The sequence below is a fragment of the Salvelinus namaycush genome, chromosome 34 (assembly GCF_016432855.1).
Source record: "Salvelinus namaycush isolate Seneca chromosome 34, SaNama_1.0, whole genome shotgun sequence".
Classification (NCBI taxonomy): domain Eukaryota; kingdom Metazoa; phylum Chordata; class Actinopteri; order Salmoniformes; family Salmonidae; genus Salvelinus; species Salvelinus namaycush.
The window spans coordinates 33874146-33896908 of NC_052340.1; the positions used below are offsets into that span (position 1 = coordinate 33874146).

The 22763-nt window shown below is 43.9% G+C and overlaps 1 protein-coding gene across 1 annotated transcript in view; it reads left to right on the top strand.

The window, feature by feature from the left end:
- Positions 1-14130, top strand: part of LOC120028864 (guanylate cyclase soluble subunit alpha-2-like) — a 51758-nt gene extending 37628 nt beyond the window's left edge. The window contains exons 7-9 of the mRNA XM_038974116.1: positions 2416-2559; positions 10378-10532; positions 11646-14130. Coding sequence (XP_038830044.1) covers positions 2416-2559; positions 10378-10532; positions 11646-11865 — 519 coding nt within the window. The 3' untranslated portion in view covers positions 11866-14130. The remainder of the gene's footprint in view (positions 1-2415; positions 2560-10377; positions 10533-11645) is intronic.
- The last annotated feature ends 8633 nt before the right edge of the window (positions 14131-22763 follow it).

Genomic DNA, 22763 nt, shown 5'->3' on the forward strand with positions numbered 1-22763 from the left:
TACCAGTGTGGAATCCTGGATGTGTATAAGGTGGGAACACACCTGTTTGACTACCAGTGTGGAATCCTGGATGTGAATAAGGTGGGAACACACTTGTTTGACTACCAGTGTGGAATCCTGGATGTGAATAAGGTGGGAACACACCTGTTTGACTACCAGTGTGGAATCCTGGATGTGAATAAGGTGGGAACACACCTGTTTGACTACCAGTGTGGAATCCTGGATGTGAATAAGGTGGGAACACACTTGTTTGACTACCAGTGTGGAATCCTGGATGTGTATAAGGTGGGAACACACCTGTTTGACTACCAGTGTGGAATACTGGATGTGTATAAGGTGGGAACACACCTGTTTGACTACCAGTGTGGAATCCTGGATGTGAATAAGGTGGGAACACACTTGTTTGACTACCAGTGCGGAATACTGGATGTGTATAAGGTGGGAACACACCTGTTTGACTACCAGTGTGGAATCCTGGATGTGAATAAGGTGGGAACACACCTGTTTGACTACCAGTGTGGAATCCTGGATGTGAATAAGGTGGGAACACACTTGTTTGACTACCAGTGTGGAATCCTGGATGTGTATAAGGTGGGAACACACCTGTTTGACTACCAGTGTGGAATCCTGGATGTGAATAAGGTGGGAACACACTTGTTTGACTACCAGTGTGGAATCCTGGATGTGTATAAGGTGGGAACACACCTGTTTGACTACCAGTGTGGAATACTGGATGTGTATAAGGTGGGAACACACCTGTTTGACTACCAGTGTGGAATCCTGGATGTGAATAAGGTGGGAACACACTTGTTTGACTACCAGTGCGGAATACTGGATGTGTATAAGGTGGGAACACACCTGTTTGACTACCAGTGTGGAATCCTGGATGTGTATAAGGTGGGAACACACCTGTTTGACTACCAGTGTGGAATCCTGGATGTGTATAAGGTGGGAACACACCTGTTTGACTACCAGTGTGGAATCCTGGATGTGTATAAGGTGGGAACACACCTGTTTGCACGTCACAAACTGTACACTCAGTGCATGCTTGTTGTTTTATGTTTCAGGGTTTGGGTCGATTCTGAATTGAGTTACGAATTGCTCTTTAGTTCCATTTCAATTATTGTATTTGAATTGAATTTTAATTGGCCACACCCCACAGGAAGCAGAATTTGGATTGCATTCAAATTAAAGGAAGTAGTAGTAATTTAATTTAATTAAATTCAAATGCCTTATTCATTCTGCACATCACCATAGCAATGTATATTTTGACTTGGTTACCAATACCATTTAGCATTAGGTTGAAACATTTCATCTTTAAAACTAATTTTCCTAAAACAATAAAAAATGATTAGTGGTCTAGAAATACTCTAAGATCATGTTGTGGATTGTCATTAATAATTAATAACTCCCTTAAATGTTTTTAAATATCAGAAACAAAATGTTTTCCCATAACGCATTAGATCAAACTGTTTGACATATTTGAGTTAAAATAAAACTCATATTTCAAATGGTATGTGTATTCGTTGTATTCATAAGTGGTAGATTTGTCAAATTAATGAGATTTTCATGTTTCACATCTCAGTTGACTCAAATCAAATTCAAATTCTGCTTCCTGTGGAGTATGGCCAATTGAAATTCAATTGAAATTCATTGTTTGAATTGGATTAAATTCAGAAATACTGAATTGACTTCAACCCTGATACGTGTCATCTGTCCACATAAGAGAGGTATAGTGCAATTGAGTGATGGTGCTGCCGTGGGTAAATACAAGGATCAATCAAGTTGTGTTTTATATCAGCACTGTGTGTGTGCGTGCGTGCATATGTATCGGGTGGAAAAACACACTGATTAATGGCTAATGCAACAGTGCTTAACAACAGTGTGTCAATACTGGCTGCCTGACATAGTGGTATTACAACAAGGCCCAGTGCGTCCATTAACAACCATCATTCCCTCTATCCATCCCTCCATCCATCAGGCACTAGCACTACTCTTGTCCTTTGCCAGGGTTTGAGTCAGCACAGATACAGCACCTTTTCTTCCCCTTCCCTTCCTTTCTCCTCACCCTTCCACTTTTTTACTTGACTCTTCCCCTTCTCTCTTTCTACTTCCATTTTCTCTCGTCTCCACTTTCTCCTCTCCCCCTCTCTTTTCCTGCTCCATGTGAGGAGAGAGGAGTCCCATATGTTCCCATTGTCATGGTTACTCTGGATAAATGACTGTGACTGGAAGAAAATGAGAGTTGTGTTTCTTGTTGTCAGGTACAGCTTGTCTGAGTGTTTATTTTAATTCTGCCAATAACCCTGTCAGGATAAATGTTATTATGAAAATATTTAAATTTGATTAAGGTATAGAACTCAAATCAAATGAAATCGTCATGGCTTCATGGACTCTTCTCCAATCCCCATATAGATTGAGACTATAGGCGACGCCTACTGTGTTGCGGGCGGGCTCCACCGGAAGATTGACAGCCATGCCAAGCCAATCGCACTCATGGCCCTGAAGATGATGGAGCTGTCAGAGGAGGTGTTAACGCCGGACGGCAAATCCATCAAGGTGAGTCTTCGCTTGGCACAGGAGAGGGGATGGGCTATTTCTCCCTCACTCTCTTTTTCTGTCATCTTCTCTAACTCCCTTTTCACTCCCCCTCTGTTTCTCTCACTTCCTCTCTCTCTTTCTTTCTATCCCTTTTCACCTTCTCCTCCTACTGTCTGTCTCTCTTCTCATTCAAATGTATATGTGGTTTACACCTCGAATTTAAAGCATCTATCAGCTTATCAGTGCGGTGCTGTGTTGTGCCACAGACAGAAGGGGTAACCCAGACACGTCACAGGGGCTATAAAGCTGAAACATCCATTTAGAAAGTTTTCTTACCACCAAATATGTTAGTGAGAGGAAGTCCAGTCGCTGGTAGTGGGAGAGGATGGAACTAGGTGAAACTGGCCCAAGTTGTCATCGATGAAACATCTGATCTCAATAAATGCTTCTGTTCCCAAAACTAGAATCCGCTATGAACACAGTGCACTAAGTTTTATAAGTTTAAAAACAGTTTTTTAGTAGAAGTGCAAGGTCGAATTGAGTTTGTGCACATGCACACTTCACAGAGGAGGCATTCCCTAATGGAATACATGCTACAACACATTAATAGAATCTCGCTAGCTCGTGCTTGGCTTTGCCCACTTCCTTGCTTGTTCTTCCGACTATGCTTAATATGCTCCCACTGTAATGTGTTGTGTTGTGCTAGCTGTGTTGTGATGTGTTGTGCTAGCTGTGTTGTGTTATGTTGTGCTATATTGTGTTGTGTTGTGCTAGCTGTGTTGTGCTATCTGTGTTGTGTTGTGCTAGCTGTGTTGTGATGTGTTGTGCTAGCTGTGTTGTGTTATGTTGTGCTATATTGTGCTGTGTTGTGCTAGCTGTGTTGTGTTATGTTGTGTTATATTGTGATGTGTTGTGCTAGCTGTGTTGTGTTATGTTGTGTTATATTGTGATGTGTTGTGCTAGCTGTGTTGTGTTATGTTGTGTTATATTGTGATGTGTTGTGCTAGCTGTGTTGTGTTATGTTGTGCTATATTGTGATTTGTTGTGCTAGCTGTGCTGTGTTGTGTTATGTTGTGCTATATTGTGCTGTGTTGTGCTAGCTGTGTTGTGTTGTGCTAGCTGTGTTGTGATGTGTTGTGCTAGCTGTGTTGTGTTATGTTGTGCTATATTGTGCTGTGTTGTGCTAGCTGTGTTATGTTGTGCTAGCTGTGTTGTGTTGTGCTAGCTGTGTTGTGTTGTGCTAGCTGTGTTGTGCTAGCTGTGTTGTGTTATGTTGTGCTATATTGTGTTGTGTTATGTTGTGCTATATTGTGTTGTGTTATCTGTGGTGTGTTGTGCTTGCTGTGTTGTGCTGTGTTGTGCTGTGTTGTGCTGTGTTGTGGTAGCTGTGTTGTGTTGTGTCATGCTAGCTGTGTTGTGTCGTGCTACCTGTATTGTGTTTTGCTAGCTGTGTTGGCTAGCTGTGTTGTGCTAGCCGTGTTGTGTTGTGATAGCTGTGTGGTGTTGTGCCAGTTGTGTTGTGCTGTGTTGTGCTAGCGCTGTTGTGTTGTGGTAGCTGAGTTGTGTTGTGTTGTGGTAACTGTGTTGTGTCGTGCTAGCTGTGTTGTGTTAGATGTGTTGTGGTAGCTGTGTTGTTCTAGCTGTGTTGTGCTAGCTGTGTTGTGTTAGCTGTGTTGTACTAGCTGCTTCGCTCCCATTGGCTGGCTGACAGTCCCAGATGTGTGTGTGTTATAATCGTCGTGGGCCATTGAAAAGGAAGTTCTTAACCAGCTGTAGATGCTGACAATGGAGCCCCTCTCATCTTCCCCTTTACTGACGACTGATGAGATGAAACGTGTCTTCACAAGGAAGAGAGCACACGGCATGCACACACACACACACACACACACACGGACCGACACTACAATGGGTTTGTGTTTTTGTGTATGTACAATAAATTAGTGTTTGTGGATGTCCATGTGTATATTTATGCTTGCAGTGTGTGATCACAGCACGTATGTGTGTAATTGCCAACACACCGGTCGTCACGTGATGGATAGAACATGGGAATGCGTAGTGTGCAGTTGCCATGGTGATGGGAGAATCGTGACATGGCAGCAGGGGCTGTTTTTGGCTAATTAATGACGGTTGTTTCTGTTACGCTGTTGTTTTAATGTCTTACAGGAAATACATGAGCTTTGTGTTGGGCTGTATTGTGTTACGTTAGAGAGAAGGTCACGTTCAGGCAGTCTATCTTTCTCCCATCTCCATAGGTAGAGGCTCTTTTCTGTTACATCCAGAGTCAGAGTCAACACTGACAATACAAAACATGGTGTGTGTGTGTGTGTGTGTGTGTGTGTGTGTGTGTGTGTGTGTGTGTGTGTGTGTGTGTGTGTGTGTGTGTGTGTGTGTGTGTGTGTGTGTGTGCGTGTTGGCTTCTAGCATGCTTCAACCTAGACTTTCTATTTATGGCAACCAGCAATAAAAATAACCAACCTCACAGAATCTCTGTCTCTGTCTATCGGCATGACAACAAGGGTGCTGGGGATCACATGAACAGTCACGACCAAAATTATTGGCACCCTTGATAAAGATGAGTAAAAAAGAGTGTATAAAATAAATAATACAAATACTGAACATGGGAAAATTATATTATTTTATACCAGTACAATTACTCACAGAAAAATGGGGTTTCAATTATTTAAGCCCCTATCTTTTTGAGAAAAAAAGTATTCCTTGTTTAACAAAATATTTTTCTAGAGCAATTGTGTTTGTATAAAACAATATAATTTAGCACTTTTGACCATACAATACAGCTCAGTATTTATATTATTTATTAATGCTGTATTTTGTGCTCATCTTTACGAAGGGTGCCAATAATTTCGGTCGAGAGTGTATGTAGTGAGCTATGTGGTGAGCTGGGTACAGTGCATTCGGAAAGAATTCAGACCCCTTGACTTTTCGACATTTCGTTACATTACAGCCTTATTCTAAAATGGATTAAATAGTCCCCCCCCCCCCATCAATCTATACACAATACCCCATAATAACAAAGCAAAGACGGGTTTTTAGATGTTTTTGCAAAATAAATAAATAAAGTACTGAAATATCACATTTACATAAGTATTCAGACCCTTTACTCAGTACTTTGTTGAAGCACCTTTGGCAGCGATTACAGCCTCGACTCTTAGGTATGACGCTACAGGCTTGGCAAACCTGTATTTGGGGAGTTTCTCCCATTCTTCTCTGCAGATCTTCTCAAGCTCTGTCAGGCTGGATGGCGAGCGTCGCTGTACAACTATTTTCAGGTCTCTACAGAGATGTTAGATCGGGTTAAAGTCCGGGCTCACTCCTGTATTGTCTTGGCTGTGTGCTTAGGGTCGTTGTCCTGTTGGAAGGTGAATCTTCGCCCCAGTCTGAGGTCCTGAGCGCTCTGGAGCAGGTTTTCATTAAGGATATCTCTGTGCGTTGCTCCGTAAATCTTTCCCTCGATCCTGACTAGTCTCCCAGTCCCTGTCGCTGAAAAACATCCCCACAGCATGATGCTGCCACCACCATGCTTCACAGTAGGGATGGTGCCAGGTTTCCTCCAGACGTGACACTTGGCATTCAGGCCAAAGAGTTCAATCTTGGTTTCATCATACCAGAGAATCTTGTTTCTCATGGTCTGAGAGTCCTTTAGGTGCCTTTTCGCAAATTCCAAGCAGGCTGTCATGTGCCTTTTACTGAGGAGTGGCTTCTGTCTGGCCACTCTACCATAAAGGTCTGATTGGTAGAGTGCTGCAGAGATGGTTGTCCTTCTGGAAGGTTCTCACATCTCCACAGAAGAACTCTGGAGATCTGTCAGAGTGATCATTGGGTTCTTGGTCACCTCCCAGACCAAGGCCCTTCTCCACTGATTGCTCAGTTTGGCCGGGCGGCCAGCTCTGGGAAGAGTCTTGGTGGTTCCAAACCTTTTCATTTTAAGAATGATGGAGGCCACTATGTTCTTGGGGACCTTCAATGCTGCAGAAATGTTTGTGTAACCTTCCCCAGATTCGTGCCTCAACACAATATTGTCTCGGAGCTCTACGGACAATTCCTTCGAGCTCATGGCTTGGTTTTTGCTCTGACATGCACTGTCAACTGTGGGATCTAATATAGACAGGTGTGTGCCTTTCCAAGTCATGTCCAATCAATTTAATTTACCACAGGTGGACTCCAATCAAGCTCAATTTTGAGTCTCATAGCAAAGGGTCTGAATACTTATATAAATAAGGTATTTCTGTTTTTTATTTTTAATACATTTCCACAAATTTCTAAAAACCTGTTTTTGATTTGTCATTATGGAGTATTGTGTGTAGATTGATGAGGGAAATCCATTTTAGAATAAGGCTGTAACGTAACAAAATGTGGAAAATGTCAAGGGGTTTGAATATTTTCTGAATGCACTGTGTGTCCTGGCTCAAACCAGGCTCCTGTAGGAGAGCTCTGCTGGTTGTCCAGAAGGAACCTAGCACTGTTTAAACTGTCTGTCTGTAGAGCTGCATGATCTCATTCAGCTCTCTATTCATTCTAACTCTGATGCCCAGCGAAGAGGACATTTCAGAGAGAGAGAACGAGAGTCCTTTTGTCCTTAAAAACGGCAACTACACATTTCTAATGTTGTGTGTGTGTGTGCATGATGCGTGTGGCCATACATGTGTATGCCTGTATCAGTCTGTGCACGTGAGTGCATGTGTCTGGTGTGTGTGCATATATATGTGTGTGTATGTGTATGTTAATGCGTGTAGCTATGCGTCTGTGTGTGTATGTGTGCGCGTGTCTGGTGTGTGTCTGTGCTTGTGTGTGTTTGTGTATGTTAATGCATGTAGCTATGCGTCTGTGTGTGTATGTGTGCGCGTGTCTGGTGTGTGTCTGTGCTTGTGTGTGTTTGTGTATGTTAATGCGTGTAGCTATGCGTCTGTGTGTGTATGTGTGCGCGTGTCTGGTGTGTGTGTATGTGTATGTTAATGCGTGTAGCTATGCGTCTGTGTGTGTATGTGTGCGCGTGTCTGGTGTGTGTTTGTGGCCTATAGTTGTGATTAATTCACTGGCCATTGTTCCAGAAATAGACTGGCATAGCTATGCCCTGTAGCCCTGTTCTCTGTCTCTCTCCCTCTTTCTTTCTCTCTCTCTCTCTGTCTCTCTCATTCTTTGTTCCCTTGCTCTGAGGAAAAGAGGAGAGATGCTCTGCTCGTTCAAACCACTTCAGCCGGATAAACGCTCTTCAGTCAGCGTGTTCACAACTAGCCAATACCACTGTGTTATGTAAACTAGTCTATGAGAGAGAGAGAGAGAGAGAGAGAGAGAGAGAGCGAGAGAGAGAGAGAGAGAGAGAGAGAGCGAGAGAGAGAGAGAGAGAGAGAGAGAGAGAGAGAGAGAGAGAGAGAGAGAGAGAGAGCGAGCGAGAGAGAGAGAGAGAGAGAGAGAGAGAGAGAGAGAGAGAGAGAGCGAGAGAGAGAGAGAGAGCGAGAGAGAGAGAGAGAGAGAGAGAGAGAGAGCGAGAGAGAGAGAGAGAGAGAGAGAGAGAGAGAGAGCGAGCGCGAGAGAGAGAGAGAGAGAGAGAGCGAGCGCGAGAGAGAGAGAGAGAGAGAGAGAGAGAGAGAGAGAGAGAGAGAGAGAGAGAGAGAGAGAGAGAGAGCGAGAGAGAGAGAGAGAGAGAGATAGATAGTTTTGACCCATATTACTGTTTTAAAATCACATATTCCAGAACACAGAACATCACAATGTGCTAGAGAACAGTGTTCAATGTACCTCACAGCTGTCGGTTGGGATTGGCTGCTTTAGAGCTGCAGTGTGTTTTGATTGGTCTGTTCCGACTCTGTGCTGACTCACAGAAGAGTGAGAGATAGAGGGGGGGGATAAAGTAGGAGAGGGGGGATAAAGTAGGAGAGGGGGGACAGAGAAATAGAGAAAGAGAGAGGGGATAGAGAAACAGAGAGGGGAGAGGGGGACAGAGAAACAGAGAAACAGAGAGGGGATAGAGAAACAGAGAGGGGAGAGGGGGACAGAGAAACAGAGAAACAGAGAGGGGATAGAGAAACAGAGAAACAGAGGGGAGGGGGGGATAGAGAAACAGGGAGGAGAGGGGGTCCATTTGTACAAGAGAGAAAGATCAAAATACAACACCTTAACTTGTCTCTCCTTCTCCATCTCTTTCTATCTATCTCCCCTCACTCTTTCCTCATAACATCTGGCAATCTGTCCATCTCTATAGCAGTGTGATCAGAACTAGCCAAAACCAATCTGTCCATCTCTATAGCAGTGTGATCAGAACTCACCAAAACCAATCTGTCCATCTCTATAGCAGTGTGATCAGACCTAGCCAAAACCAATCTGTCCATCTCTATAGCAGTGTGATCAGAACTAGCCAAAACCAATCTGTCCATCTCTATAGCAGTGTGATCAGACCTAGCCAAAACCAATCTGTCCATCTCTATAGCAGTGTGATCAGAACTAGCCAAAACCAATCTGTCCATCTCTATAGCAGTGTGATCAGAACTCACCAAAACCAATCTGTCCATCTCTATAGCAGTGTGATCAGAACTAGCCAATACCAATCTGTCCATCTCTATAGCAGTGTGATCAGAACTAGCCAAAACCAATCTGTCCATCTCTATAGCAGTGTGATCAGAACTAGCCAAAACCAATCTGTCCATCTCTGTAACAGTGTGATCAGAACTAGCCAATACCAATCTGTCCATCTCTGTAGCAGTGTGATCAGAACTAGCCAATACCAATCTGTCCATCTCTGTAGCAGTGTGATCAGAACTCACCAAAACCAATCTGTCCATCTCTGTAGCAGTGTGATCAGAACTAGCTAAAACCAATCTGTCCATCTCTATAGCAGTGTGATCAGAACTCACCAAAACCAATCTGTCCATCTCTATAGCAGTGTGATCAGAACTAGCCAAAACCAATCTGTCCATCTCTATAGCAGTGTGATCAGAACTAGCCAAAACCAATCTGTCCATCTCTGTAGCAGTGTGATCAGAATAGCACACCTTTGCCCTCACGTTTTCCTCGCTCTCTCTTCCTCCCCCTTTTCAATCTCTCTCTGCTCTCGCTCTCTCTCATTGCCAAGGTTACCCACATTAGTGTGCTGGCATGTGCTCAGTGCCGTTAGTAACCGTGGAGATGAGATACTGAAGTGGATCATTAGAGATGATGTGTGTTTGTGTGTTGTGTGTCAGACCTACAATGGAGTGGGTTTGAAGTGCGATGATCACATTTAAATCCCAGCTATAATAATATACTTATAATTACACCTGCTCTTTCCATGACATAGACTGACCAGGTAAATCCAGGTGAATCCAGGTGAAAGCTATGATCCTTTATTGATGACACTTGTTAAATCCACTTCAATCAGTGTAGATGAAGGGTAGAGACAGGTTAAAGAAGGATTTTTAAGCCTTGATACAATTAAGACATGGACTGCAACACTGCTGAGTTTTTCACGCTCAACAGTTTCCTGTGTGTATCAAGAATGGTCCACCGCACAAAGGACATTCAGCCAACTTGACAAAACTGTAGGAAGCATTGGAGTCAACATGGGCCAGCATCCCTGTGGAACGCTTTCGACACCTTGTACAGTCCATGCCCAGACGAATTGAAGCTGTCCTGAGAGGGGGGGGGGGGGGGGGGGGGGGGGGGGGGGTGCAACTCAATATCAGGAAGGTGTTCCTAGTGTTTAGTATACTCAGTGTATATGTCTGTTTTGTCATGTTACTAACTCCAACAGTGTGTTACAGCTTAACCCTTTACTGAAACAATGTTCAGCTGATATCTCTCTCTCTGCTTCTCCCTCTACTCTCCCTCCCTCTCTCCGTCCTTCAGCTGCGTATAGGTATCCATACAGGCTCAGTGTTGGCGGGGGTGGTTGGGGTGAGGATGCCCAGGTACTGTCTGTTTGGCAACAACGTCACACTGGCCAGCAAGTTTGAGTCTGGGAGCCACCCTCGATGCATCAACGTCAGCCCAACCACATACCGGTGAGTACACCTGTGTGCGTGTGGAGTGTGTGTGAGTGTGTGTGGAGTGTGTGTGTGTGTGTGGAGTGTGTGTGTGTGTGTGGTCTGTCTGTGTGTGTGTGGTGTGTGTGTGAGTGTGTGTGGAGTGTGTGTGTGTGTGGAGTGTGTGTGGTCTGTGTGTGTGTGTGAGTGTGTGTGGTCTGTGTGTGTGTGTGTGGAGTGTGTGTGTGTGGTCTGTGTGTGTGTGTGTGTGTGTGTGTGTGTGTGTGTGTGTGTGTGTGTGTGTGTATGTGTGTGTGTGTGTGTGTGTGTGTGTGTGTGGTCTGTGTGTGTGTGTGAGTGTGTGTGGTCTGTGTGTGTGTGTGGGGGGGGGGAGAATGAATGACAATAGAGCAGCTTTCAGTCTCTAAGGACATTTGAGTAAGAAACAGTCACGTCCAGTCACTGCATTTGTGATACGTCATAAACACACGCCCGCAAGCACAGACACACACACACACACACATACACACACACACACTCTGATGTTGAGTCAAACGCTGCCTGTGGAGACACTTTGTGATGAGAGCTGATCATAGTGTTCTCTCCCTCTCTTTCTCCCTTTCTCTCTCTCTCCTTCTTATCTCTCTTTTTCCCTCTCTCTCCCTCTCTATGGTGTCCCTTATGTGAGTCAGTGAGTCAAAAGCGTTGCCTTGGAAACCTCTCTATTTTTGCAGTCAAGGACGTTCTCTCCTCAGAATCACAAATTATTTGCACGACACAATGAGGGCTAATTGTTGTAGATTTAAACCAACCTGTGTGTGTGTGTGTGAATGGTGATTAATAAATCCAGTGTGTGTTCTGCCTCCTCTGCTAATATCTCTGTGGACTCAGCATATGTACACACTGTGTAATTGCTTGCTTGTGTGTGTGTGCGTGTGTGTACATACCCCCCCTGCAGCACGAACACACACCTGTAGCTTGTGAATAATGCCTGGGTTTGTGATTGGCCTTTTCTCATTCTGAACAAGGCTGCATCACTCCCTGGAGAGTCTGCTGTTTGGAGAAATAGCCAAATCCCACTCTGCAGCCAAATATAACACACAGTCATAATGTGTTTTTAAATCTCTCTCCTCTTTCTTTCCCTCTCTCCAGGCTGCTGAAAGACGATTGCTCCTTCTCTTTCGTCCCTCGTTCCCGGTTGGAGCTTCCTGATAATTTTCCGAAGGAGATCCCGGGAACATGCTACTTCCTGGAGGGAGGGACTTCCCATAGCCACACCTCCCTGACAAGCTCCCGCTCCGCCCCCCCAGCGCCCCTGAGAAAAGTGTCCTACAGCATCGGCACCATGTTCCTGCGAGAGACCAGTCTATAGGCTCCCAAAACACACACACACACACTGCATCAACATACACACACAACTCTAAACCTATAGCCCAAACCCTACCCCATGTTTAAATGGGAGACTTATAGGGATGACAATACCCTCCTACCCCAAACCAGGACGCAGTCCTCTTTACAACCCCCCTCGCTTTTCCATCTAGAAACAGACACTCCTCGCTTCACCAACTACAACCTGTTGTTACCAAGGGCAACCACCCTTTACCCTTCAACCCCACCACAAACCAGACTTTGAAGGTTGACAGAAGAGGAGGGAAAACAACAAAATCAATCAATAGAGACAATATAATAGAATAATCTAGCAACTTCAAAACTAAACTAAAGCCTTCTGCTTGTAGAACACAGCGTACTGTAACCATGGATACCACGGCTGGCTGTCAGTCTGGGCATGGCAGGTACTGTGTTATTATCAACATCGCTCACAACTCAGTGCCTTCTTCACTAGAACACTCAGACATACACTCTCAAACCCCCAACATGTGAGCTGGCTGAACACGCGGGGAAATGGAACGAGGTCTGCAGCTCTGATACTCCCCACAGTGATGTGTGTGACTCTCCAAAATGAGTCACCGTGGGGAGTCTATGTTGTTTCGGTCCAGCTAGCAGCTGAACCACTGAGATGTTCGGACATTTTCTCTTTCAGTTAGCTGAATGCATCCACCTCCCAGCCCATCTGTCAACACTAAACCATGGACATGAGCAAGCAGCACGTTTATCCATCCACCCCCCTCCCCTCCATCCACCAACTCTAATAACCAAGGTGTGGATAGGAAGTATGCCTGGGGGGGGCTCTCTACGTCATTCTATGTTTTTAGAGCAATAACCTTAGGATCCTATCTCTCTGTCACCACTCTAGTCCCCAACCTCATTTCTCTCTCACACACACAAACACACATTGGCTTGTTACAAGTAAGAAATGGCCCGCTTCAATCAAATACCATTCTAAACATATTTGTGCTGGAAGTGGTTTTTGATGTCATTGATTTAGTTGTGAGGTTAAAGCATTAAAGATAATAAATGAAACAAAATAATCAAACAGTCAGTCACCCCATTAAGACTGTTGGCTTTCCAACAGCATCATAATCAAAGTCCCATCCCATGTTGGCTTTCCAACAGCATCATAATCAAACGTTCCATCCCATGTTGGCTTTCCAACAGCATCATAATCAAACGTTCCATCCCATGTTGGCTTTCCAACAGCATCATAATCAAACGTCCCATCCCATGTTGGCTTTCCAACAGCATCATAATCAAACGTCCCATCCCATGTTGGCTTTCCAACAGCATCATAATCAAACGTCCCATCCCATGTTGGCTTTCCAACTGCATCATAATCAAACGTTCCATCCCATGTTGGAGTTCTACACCAACAGCATCATAATCAAACGTCCCATCCCATGTTGGCTTTCCAACAGCATCATAATCAAACGTCCCATCCCATGTTGGCTTTCCAACAGCATCATAATCAAACGTCCCATCCCATGTTGGCTTTCCAACAGCATCATAATCAAACGTCCCATCCCATGTTGGCTTTCCAACAGCATCATAATCAAACGTCCCATCCCATGTTGGCTTTCCAACAGCATCATAATCAAACGTCCCATCCCATGTTGGCTTTCCAACAGCATCATAATCAAACGTTCCATCCCATGTTGGCTTTCTAACAGCATCATAATCAAACGTCCCATCCCATGTTGGCTTTCCAACTGCATCATAATCAAACGTTCCATCCCATGTTGGAGTTCTACACCAACAGCATCATAATCAAACGCTCCATCCCATGTTGGAGTTCTACACCAACTGCATCATAATCAAACGTTCCATCCCATGTTGGCTTTCCAACAGCATCATAATCAAACGTCCCATCCCATGTTGGCTTTCCAACAGCATCATAATCAAACGTCCCATCCCATGTTGGCTTTCCAACAGCATCATAATCAAACGTTCCATCCCATGTTGGAGTTCTACACCAACAGCATCATAATCAAACGTCCCATCCCATGTTGGCTTTCCAACAGCATCATAATCAAACGTTCCATCCCATGTTGGAGTTCTACACCAACTGCATCATAATCAAACGTTCCATCCCATGTTGGCTTTCCAACAGCATCATAATCAAACGTCCCATCCCATGTTGGAGTTCTACACCAACAGCATCATAATCAAACGTTCCATCCCATGTTGGAGTTCTACACCAACAGCATCATAATCAAACGTTCCATCCCATGTTGGAGTTCTACACCAACAGCATCATAATCAAACGTTCCATCCCATGTTGGAGTTCTACACCAACAGCATCATAATCAAACGTTCCATCCCATGTTGGCTTTCCAACAGCATCATAATCAAACGTTCCATCCCATGTTGGAGTTCTACACCAACAGCATCATAATCAAACGTTCCATCCCATGTTGGAGTTCTACACCAACAGCATCATAATCAAACGTTCCATCCCATGTTGGAGTTCTACACCAACAGCATCATAATCAAACGTTCCATCCCATGTTGGAGTTCTACACCAACAGCATCATAATCAAACGTTCCATCCCATGTTGGAGTTCTACACCAACTGCATCATAATCAAACGTTCCATCCCATGTTGGAGTTCTACACCAACAGCATCATAATCAAACGTTCCATCCCATGTTGGAGTTCTACACCAACAGCATCATAATCAAACGTTCCATCCCATGTTGGAGTTCTACACCAACTGCATCATAATCAAACGTTCCATCCCATGTTGGAGTTCTACACCAACTGCATCATAATCAAACGTTCCATCCCATGTTGGAGTTCTACACCAACAGCATCATAATCAAACGTTCCATCCCATGTTGGAGTTCTACACCAACTGCATCATAATCAAACGTTCCATCCCATGTTGGAGTTCTACACCAACAGCATCATAATCAAACGTTCCATCCCATGTTGGAGTTCTACACCAACAGCATCATAATCAAACGTTCCATCCCATGTTGGAGTTCTACACCAACAGCATCATAATCAAACGTTCCATCCCATGTTGGAGTTCTACACCAACAGCATCATAATCAAACGTTCCATCCCATGTTGGAGTTCTACACCAACAGCATCATAATCAAACGTTCCATCCCATGTTGGAGTTCTACACCAACAGCATCATAATCAAACGTTCCATCCCATGTTGGAGTTCTACACCAAACAACTTCGCCATGTAAAATAACCTGTAAAAACACAAGTGTGTGTGTGTGGGTGTGTGTGTGTGTGTGTGTGTGCGTGCGTGCGAGCGAGAAGTAAGTGTAAGATAACCTGTGGATCTGTTATTGCATTAAACTCTGTACAAAATAACTTGTATGTAAAAAGGCCTATATCTATATTAAATATGTACAATTTAGATATATTTAATAATTCAACAGAAAATATTAAATTTTAAAGATCATTCTATGTTGTACTTTTTGGTATTATTCACAAGTTTAGATGAATACATTCACATTTCTGTTGACTTTTTTCTCTTTTTGGTAAAATTATTTGACATGTCTGAGTCGTCTGTTATCTAGGCCTATAAATAACATTACTGATGTACCTGGTTGGAAACATGTTGAAATATGTTGAATGACTGAGTAGTAAAGCACATCCTCTGTCAAATAAGTTGTCAATAAAAATCACCAGATATGTTTAAAAATGAAGAATGTGTTTAGTTTATTATGTTCATCACATGATGGACAGGGGTGCAGCCATTGATGGGCCTGGGAGGGTATAGACCCAGCCACTTGGGAGCCAGGCCCACCCACTGGGGAGCCAGGGCCAGCCAATCAGCCAATCAGAGTTTTTCCCCATAAAAGGGCTTCATTACAGACAGAAATACTTCTCAGTTTCATCAGCTGTCTGGGTGGCTGGTCTCAGATGATTCCACAGGTGAAGAAGCCGTATGTGGAGGTCCTTGGCTGGCGTTGTTACACGTGGCCGGTTGGACGTACTGACAAATTATCAAAACAATGATGTATAATAGAGAAATGAACATGACATGTTCTGGCAACAGCTCTGGTGGACATTCCTGCAGTCAGCATGCCAATTGCACGCTCCCTCAAAACATGAAACATCTGTGGCATTGTGTTGTGTGACCAAAATGCACATTTTAGAGTGGCCTTTCATTGTCCCCAGCACAAGGTGCACCTGTGTAATGATCATACTTTTTAATCAGCTTCTTGATATGCCACACCTGTCAGGTGGATGGATTACCTTGGCATTGGAGAAATGCGCCCAATCAGGGGTGTAAACAAATTTGTGCACAACATTTCAGAGAAATAAGTTTTTTGTGCATATGGAAAATCACTGGGATCTTTTATTTCAGCTCATGAAACGTGACCAACACTTTACATGTTGCGTTTATATTTTTGTTCAGTATAGCTAAACAGGAAATCAGACAAACGTTCACGCATACACACAGACACACACTCACACAGACATACACACACCGTGTTTCCTCTGTGACTGACAGAACATGCTGTTTCATTATTGAGAACCACACCCCTCCTCTGATATATAGTGCAGAACCACACCCCTCCTCTGATATATAGTGCAGAACCACACCCCTCCTCTGATATATAGTGCAGAACCACACGCCTCCTCTGATATATAGTGCAGAACCACACCCCTCTGATATATAGTGCAGAACCAAACCCCTCCTCTGATATATAGTGTAGAACCACACCCCTCTGATATATAGTGCAGAACCACACCCCTCTGATATATAGTGCAGAACCACACCCCTCCTCTGATATATAGTGCAGAACCACACCCCACCTCTGATATATAGTGTAGAACCACACCCCTCCTCTGATATATAGTGCAGAACCACACCCCTCCTCTGATATATAGTGCAGAACCACACCCCTCCTCTGATATATAGTGCAGAACCACACCCCTCCTCTGATATATAGTGCAGAACCACACCCCTCCTCTGATATATAGTGCAGAACCACACCCCTCCTCTGATATATAGTGCAGAACCACACCCATCTCTCTGTCACACACACTTTTGCGTGTGCACAGAGAGGATGGCTGATAACATGATAGTATGATGTTAGCCCACTAGGACCTGGCTTGTCACCTATACTCCAGTTGTTTTCCAGCAACTGTTTAGACCGTGCAGGCAGAGTGTCTGCTCCATGATGGTGAGGTTGACCTGAGAGTCGTGACCTTGGTGAGCCAGATGCTAGATCAGATATAGCTCATCCTAAAACACAAACAACACTACATTACAAAGATACCCTTGCATACACACACGCACCTGCATACATTTCCACCAATTTTTTCTCCCCTGCCTTTGCCTCTCAGGCTTTATGAGTCTCTGCCTCTCAGGCCTTTTGAGTCACTGCCTCTCAGGCTTTATGAGTCTCTGTCTCTCAGGCCTTAAGAGTCTCTGTCTCTCAGGCTTTATGAGTCTCTGTCTCTCAGGCCTTAACTTCTTATGGCTGAAGGGGCAGTATTGAGTAACTTGGATTAAAGGTGCCCATATCAAACGGCCTGCTACTCAGTCATAGTTGCTAATATTTGCATATTATTATTAGTATTGGATAGAAAACACTCTAAAGTTTCTAAAACTGTTTGAATTATGTCTGTGAGATTAACAGAACTCATATTGGCAGGCAAAATCCTGAGTTGATATCAAAACAGGAAGTCAGAAATCTGAGCTTGTATGTATTCACCAGAGTCCCCAATGAAATCCCCTTGAGATATGAATGATTGTGCACTGCCTAGGGGTTCCACTAGATGTCAACCATCAATAGAAATTATAATGAGACTTCTATGATGTTGTGGGAGAGAAAGAATGATAGCAGAATTAGTCAGGTGTACATCAAGCAGCCATTTTCTGATCATGCTTTTTCCTCATGGTAGTCACTTGCGTTCCATTGCTCACGAAGACAAGAAAGAATACTCCGGTTGGAACTTTATTGAAGCAATATGTTAAAAACATCCTAATGATTGATTCTGTACTTAGTTTGAAATGTTTCTTCGACTGGTAATATCACTTTTTGAAGTTTTTGTCCGATATAACGCTGACCAGAATTAGCGTTTGGATATGTAAACCAGACGCGCTAACAAAAGAAGGTATTTGGACATAAATAACAGATTTTTTCGAACAAAACAAACATTTATTGTGGACCTGGGATTCCTGGTGTGCTTTCTGATGTAGATCATCAAAGGTAAGGGAATATTTATCATATATTTTCTTGTTTATGTTGACGCCATCTTTGTAAAGTTTTTTTGTAATCTGACACAGCGGTTGCATTAAGGAGAGGTATATCTATAATTCCATGTGTATAACTTGTATTATCATCTATATTCATGAGTATTTCTGTTGAAACGATGTGGCTATGCAAAGTCACTTGATGTTTTTGCCACTAGTGAATCTAGTCGCCTCAATGTAAACTCAGATTTTTTTATATAAATATGAATTTAATCAAACAAAACATGCATGTATTGTGTAACATGAAGTCCTATGAGTGTCATCTGATGAAAATAATCGAAGGTTAGTGATTCATTTTATCTCTATTCTGGTTTTTGTGAAGCTATCTTTAGCTGGAAAAAATGGCTGTGGTTATTGTGGTTTTGTGGTGACCTAACATAATCGTTTGTAGTGCTTTCGCTGAAAAGCCTATTTGAAATCGGACACTTTGGTGGGATTAACAACAAGATTACCTTTAAAATGATATAAGACACATGAATGTCTGAGGAATTTTAATTATGAGATTTCTGTTTTTTTTATTTGGCGCCCTGCACTTCGACTGGCTGTTGTCATATCGATCCCGTTAACGGGACTGTAGCCATAAGAAGTGAGTCTCTGTCTCTCAGAACTAATGAGTCTCTGTCTCTCAGGCCTTAAGAGTCTCTGTCTCTCAGGCCTTAAGAGTCTCTGTCTCTCAGGCCTTGAGTCTCTGTCTCTCAGGCCTTAAGAGTCTCTGTCTCAGGCCTTAAGAGTCTCTGTCTCAGGCCTTAAGAGTCTCTGTCTCTCAGGCCTTAAGAGTCTCTGTCTCTCAGGCCTTAAGAGTCTCTGTCTCTCAGGCCTTAAGAGTCTCTGTCTCTCAGGCCTTAAGAGTCTCTGTCTCTCAGGCCTTGAGTCTCTGTCTCTCAGGCCTTAAGAGTCTCTGTCTCTCAGGCCTTAAGAGTCTCTGTCTCTCAGGCCTTAAGAGTCTCTGTCTCTCAGGCCTTAAGAGTCTCTGTCTCAGGCCTTATGAGTCTCTGTCTCTCAGGCCTTAAGAGTCTCTGTCTCTCAGGCCTTATGAGTCTCTGCCATTTGTAGACAACATGTGATGCATACACATGCACGCACACACCCACATATTCTAACTAACACCTGTGTCCTCCTCACCCTCCTACCCCTCTCTCCCCATCACCTTTCCCCGCCCTCCCCCTACCCCTCTCTCCCCTATCACCTCTCCCCCTCCTACCCCTCCTACCTTCTCTCCCCATCACCTCTCCCCCTCCTAACCCCATCTCCCCATCACCTTTCCCCCTCCTAACCCCATCTCCCCCTCCTACCCCTCTCCCCTTCACCTCTCCCCATCTCCTTCTCCTACCCCACTCCCCTATCACCTCTGCCCCTCTTTCCCTCATACCTTCTCTCCCCATCACCTCTCCCACTCAAAACCCCCTCTCCCCCTCTTCCCATCTCCCAAACACCTCAGTCCTTTTCCCCCTTCTACCTTCTCTACCCATCACCTCTCCTCGTCCTAGCCTCCTCTCCCCCTCTTCCCCTCCTACCCCTCTCCTCCATCACCCCTGCCCTTTCCCCTCCTACCTTCTCTCCCCATCACCTCTCCCCCTCCTAACCCCCTCTCCCCTTCACCTCTCCCTCTCTCCCCCCTACCACACCTCCCTCTACCCCTCTCTCCCCCATCACTTCTCCCCTGACAACCCTGTCTGCCTTTTATTTTCCCTCAGCTCACTGCCAATGGCTGGAGGGATAGCTTAAGGGAGGAAGAGAGCGAGAGAGTGAGAGAGATAGAGAGTGAGATAGATAGACAGATAGAGATAGATAGAGAGAGAAAGAGAGAGAGAGAGAGATAGAGAGAGAAAGAGTGTACATGTGTGTATGTGTTTGTTTTCTAAGAGCCCATGCGGCGCTATGTGATACCGTTTTGCAATTTTTCTGACAGGAAGCTGCTAATCTAAGATGCAAACCCATGAGCATTTGTGACAGAGATCCCTGATGATACTAGAGTGTGACCAGGAGGTGGGGGTGTTGTTGTGAGGGGGGATGGGGGGACCCGAGGGGTGTGGGAACAGCAACGTTATAAATATTCAGGATAGAGAAACAAAATTGGCTGCACATATTGGTCCCATAGCACATTCACTGTGACAGTGTTTCAGTCTAGGTGGTTATCTGCCTGGTTTGACCTTGAACTGAAACATTGTATTACTTATTAATGGTATATTGGAGACAAAAGGCTATTGTCTTCTTGTCTCTATGTGGAGATGTTTCACATTGCACCTAATGTGATTAGTGTATGTATGACAATGTTGATACGAGGATATCCAGGATAGCAAACTGATGCTCCAGTCAACATGTTTTTGTTAGTCTAACTCTGGGTTTAAAATAGCCTTACCACATGAACTCTATTACCCAGAGTGCACCTATATGTTAAAAATCACCTCTTCCTCCCTTCCTGTGACAGTGTTGGGCGGTCACAGAGTATGATCACCGGCCATCAACATGACAACAAAATTGACTCTTGACTTTTGGACAGTGGCACTCTCTCTCTCTCACACACACACACACACACACACACACACACATCTGTGTATGTAAGCAGACATGCCAGACTGTTGTTGCAGCTGAGGCGTGGAGTTCAGAGGGATGTTTAGAGGTCATATAGAGGTCATGTAGGGCAGAAGGAAGTTTAGTGTTAGGCTGAAATTGTTGGAATTGATGGTGTTTTGATGTCATTAGTTCTTTGACTGCGGTGTAATTCTTACTGTGGTTTAATTGTGGTTGTGATTTTAGGTTACCTTTATTTAACTAGATAAGTCAGTTACGAACAAATTCTTATTTACAATGACGGCCTACCAGGGAACAGTGGGTTAACTGCCTTGTTCAGGGGTCAGAACGACACATTTTTTACCTTATCAGCTTGGGGATTCGATCCTTCAACCTTCCGGTTATTGGCCCAACGCTCTAACCAATAGGCTACCTGCCGCCCCAGTGGTCCTCTTGTGGTTTATTTCTGGTCTCATGAAGTCATGACTGAATCCCTGGCTCATGACTGATGCAGCCTGGAAGACTGAGGAGAGACTGACTGGAGAAATAATGGCTTGTTCTGATAATATATGCCGAATGATTCGATTACCCTGGTGTGATTGGTATAAATGACTGACTAATGAGTGTATGAATACGCTAATGAGATTACAGCATGTTCCTGGAAGAAGGAAGAGGACACAGTGTATGTCCCTTAGAACAATCCACGCTCGCTTACACACGCTCGCTTACACAAGCTCGCTTACACACGCTCGCTTACACACACACACACACACACACACACACACACACACACACACACACACACACACACACACACACACACACACACACACACACACACACACACACACACACACACACACACACCTCTAATATTAAGCACATTGCTTCTCTTTACAACAGGTGTATAGCCTAACTGGCTGGCATGAAAATTAACCACGGGAAAAGCAGATTCCATTCACTATTTAAGTGCATAGATTACGTATTTTTCCCCTGCTGCCTCTGTTTTGAGACCGGTGCATTACAATGGTCCATTCTAAATCAAAACAAATTTCACACATATATTATTTACTATATGTAAAGACAATATTAAATAAAGAATAGTGTCATTGTCATTGTCATCATGGGGGCGTCAGGTAGCCTAGTGGTTAGAGCGTTGGGCCAGTAACCGAAAGGTTGCTAGATTGAATCCGAGAGCTGACAAGGTAAAAATCTGTCGTTCTGCACCTGAACAAAGCAGTTAACCCACTCTTCCTAGGCCATAAATAAGAATTTGTTCTTAACTGACTTGCCTAGTTAAATAAAGGTGAAATAAATCACTCTATTAGCCTATCACTTGTAAATTATATATTATCATTTGTGAATGATGCCCAGTTTAATGCAACAAACAGCACACCTCATGTTGCCCAGCCCATAGGCCTATATGTTTTGATAAGGTGAATATGTTTTGATAAAATGAAGCACATTAATCGGCTTTACAACAAGTGTAGAGCATAACTGACATACATAAGCAGCACGTGAGTTTCAAGTTGGGGGAAGATCATTTTCACCATAAAAATGCACCTTTATAATAAAAGCATTACATACATAATCACATTTGTGGTCACTTTTGAGAAGGCTGTTTTCCTGCTAATGGAACATTAGCGCTTATAGCCTACTGCCGTGTGTGCATTGCTGCACTTACGTGAAGAAATAGCCCAATAGTTTATCAACATTTTAACATAAACATTCTCATCTGTTACGTCAGGCTCATTGCTTAAAACTGTTTTTTAAATTCTAGTGGTTGTATTAATTTGGGATCTATCATAACCCACCACTGTCCCAGACTATGTTTGGAATATTTATTTCTCGCACAGAATAGAATAGGTAAACTTATGTAAAATGGGGGATAGTGTTTTTGTTGTTCGTTAGGCCTATTCATTTTGTTGGCTGACGAAAAGTAAATGTGAAGAGCTCTTCAATATGCGCCTCGGAATTGGATAAGGACGCGTGCAGTTGCGTCCCCGATGTGTCTGTCTTCACTTGTAGCCTGTGAGAAAGACCCGATCACATGACGGAGAGCCATATGAGTGAGAGGTCACTGGCCACAAAAGGCATGAATTTATTTAGGGGGCATTACGGCCACACAAAAA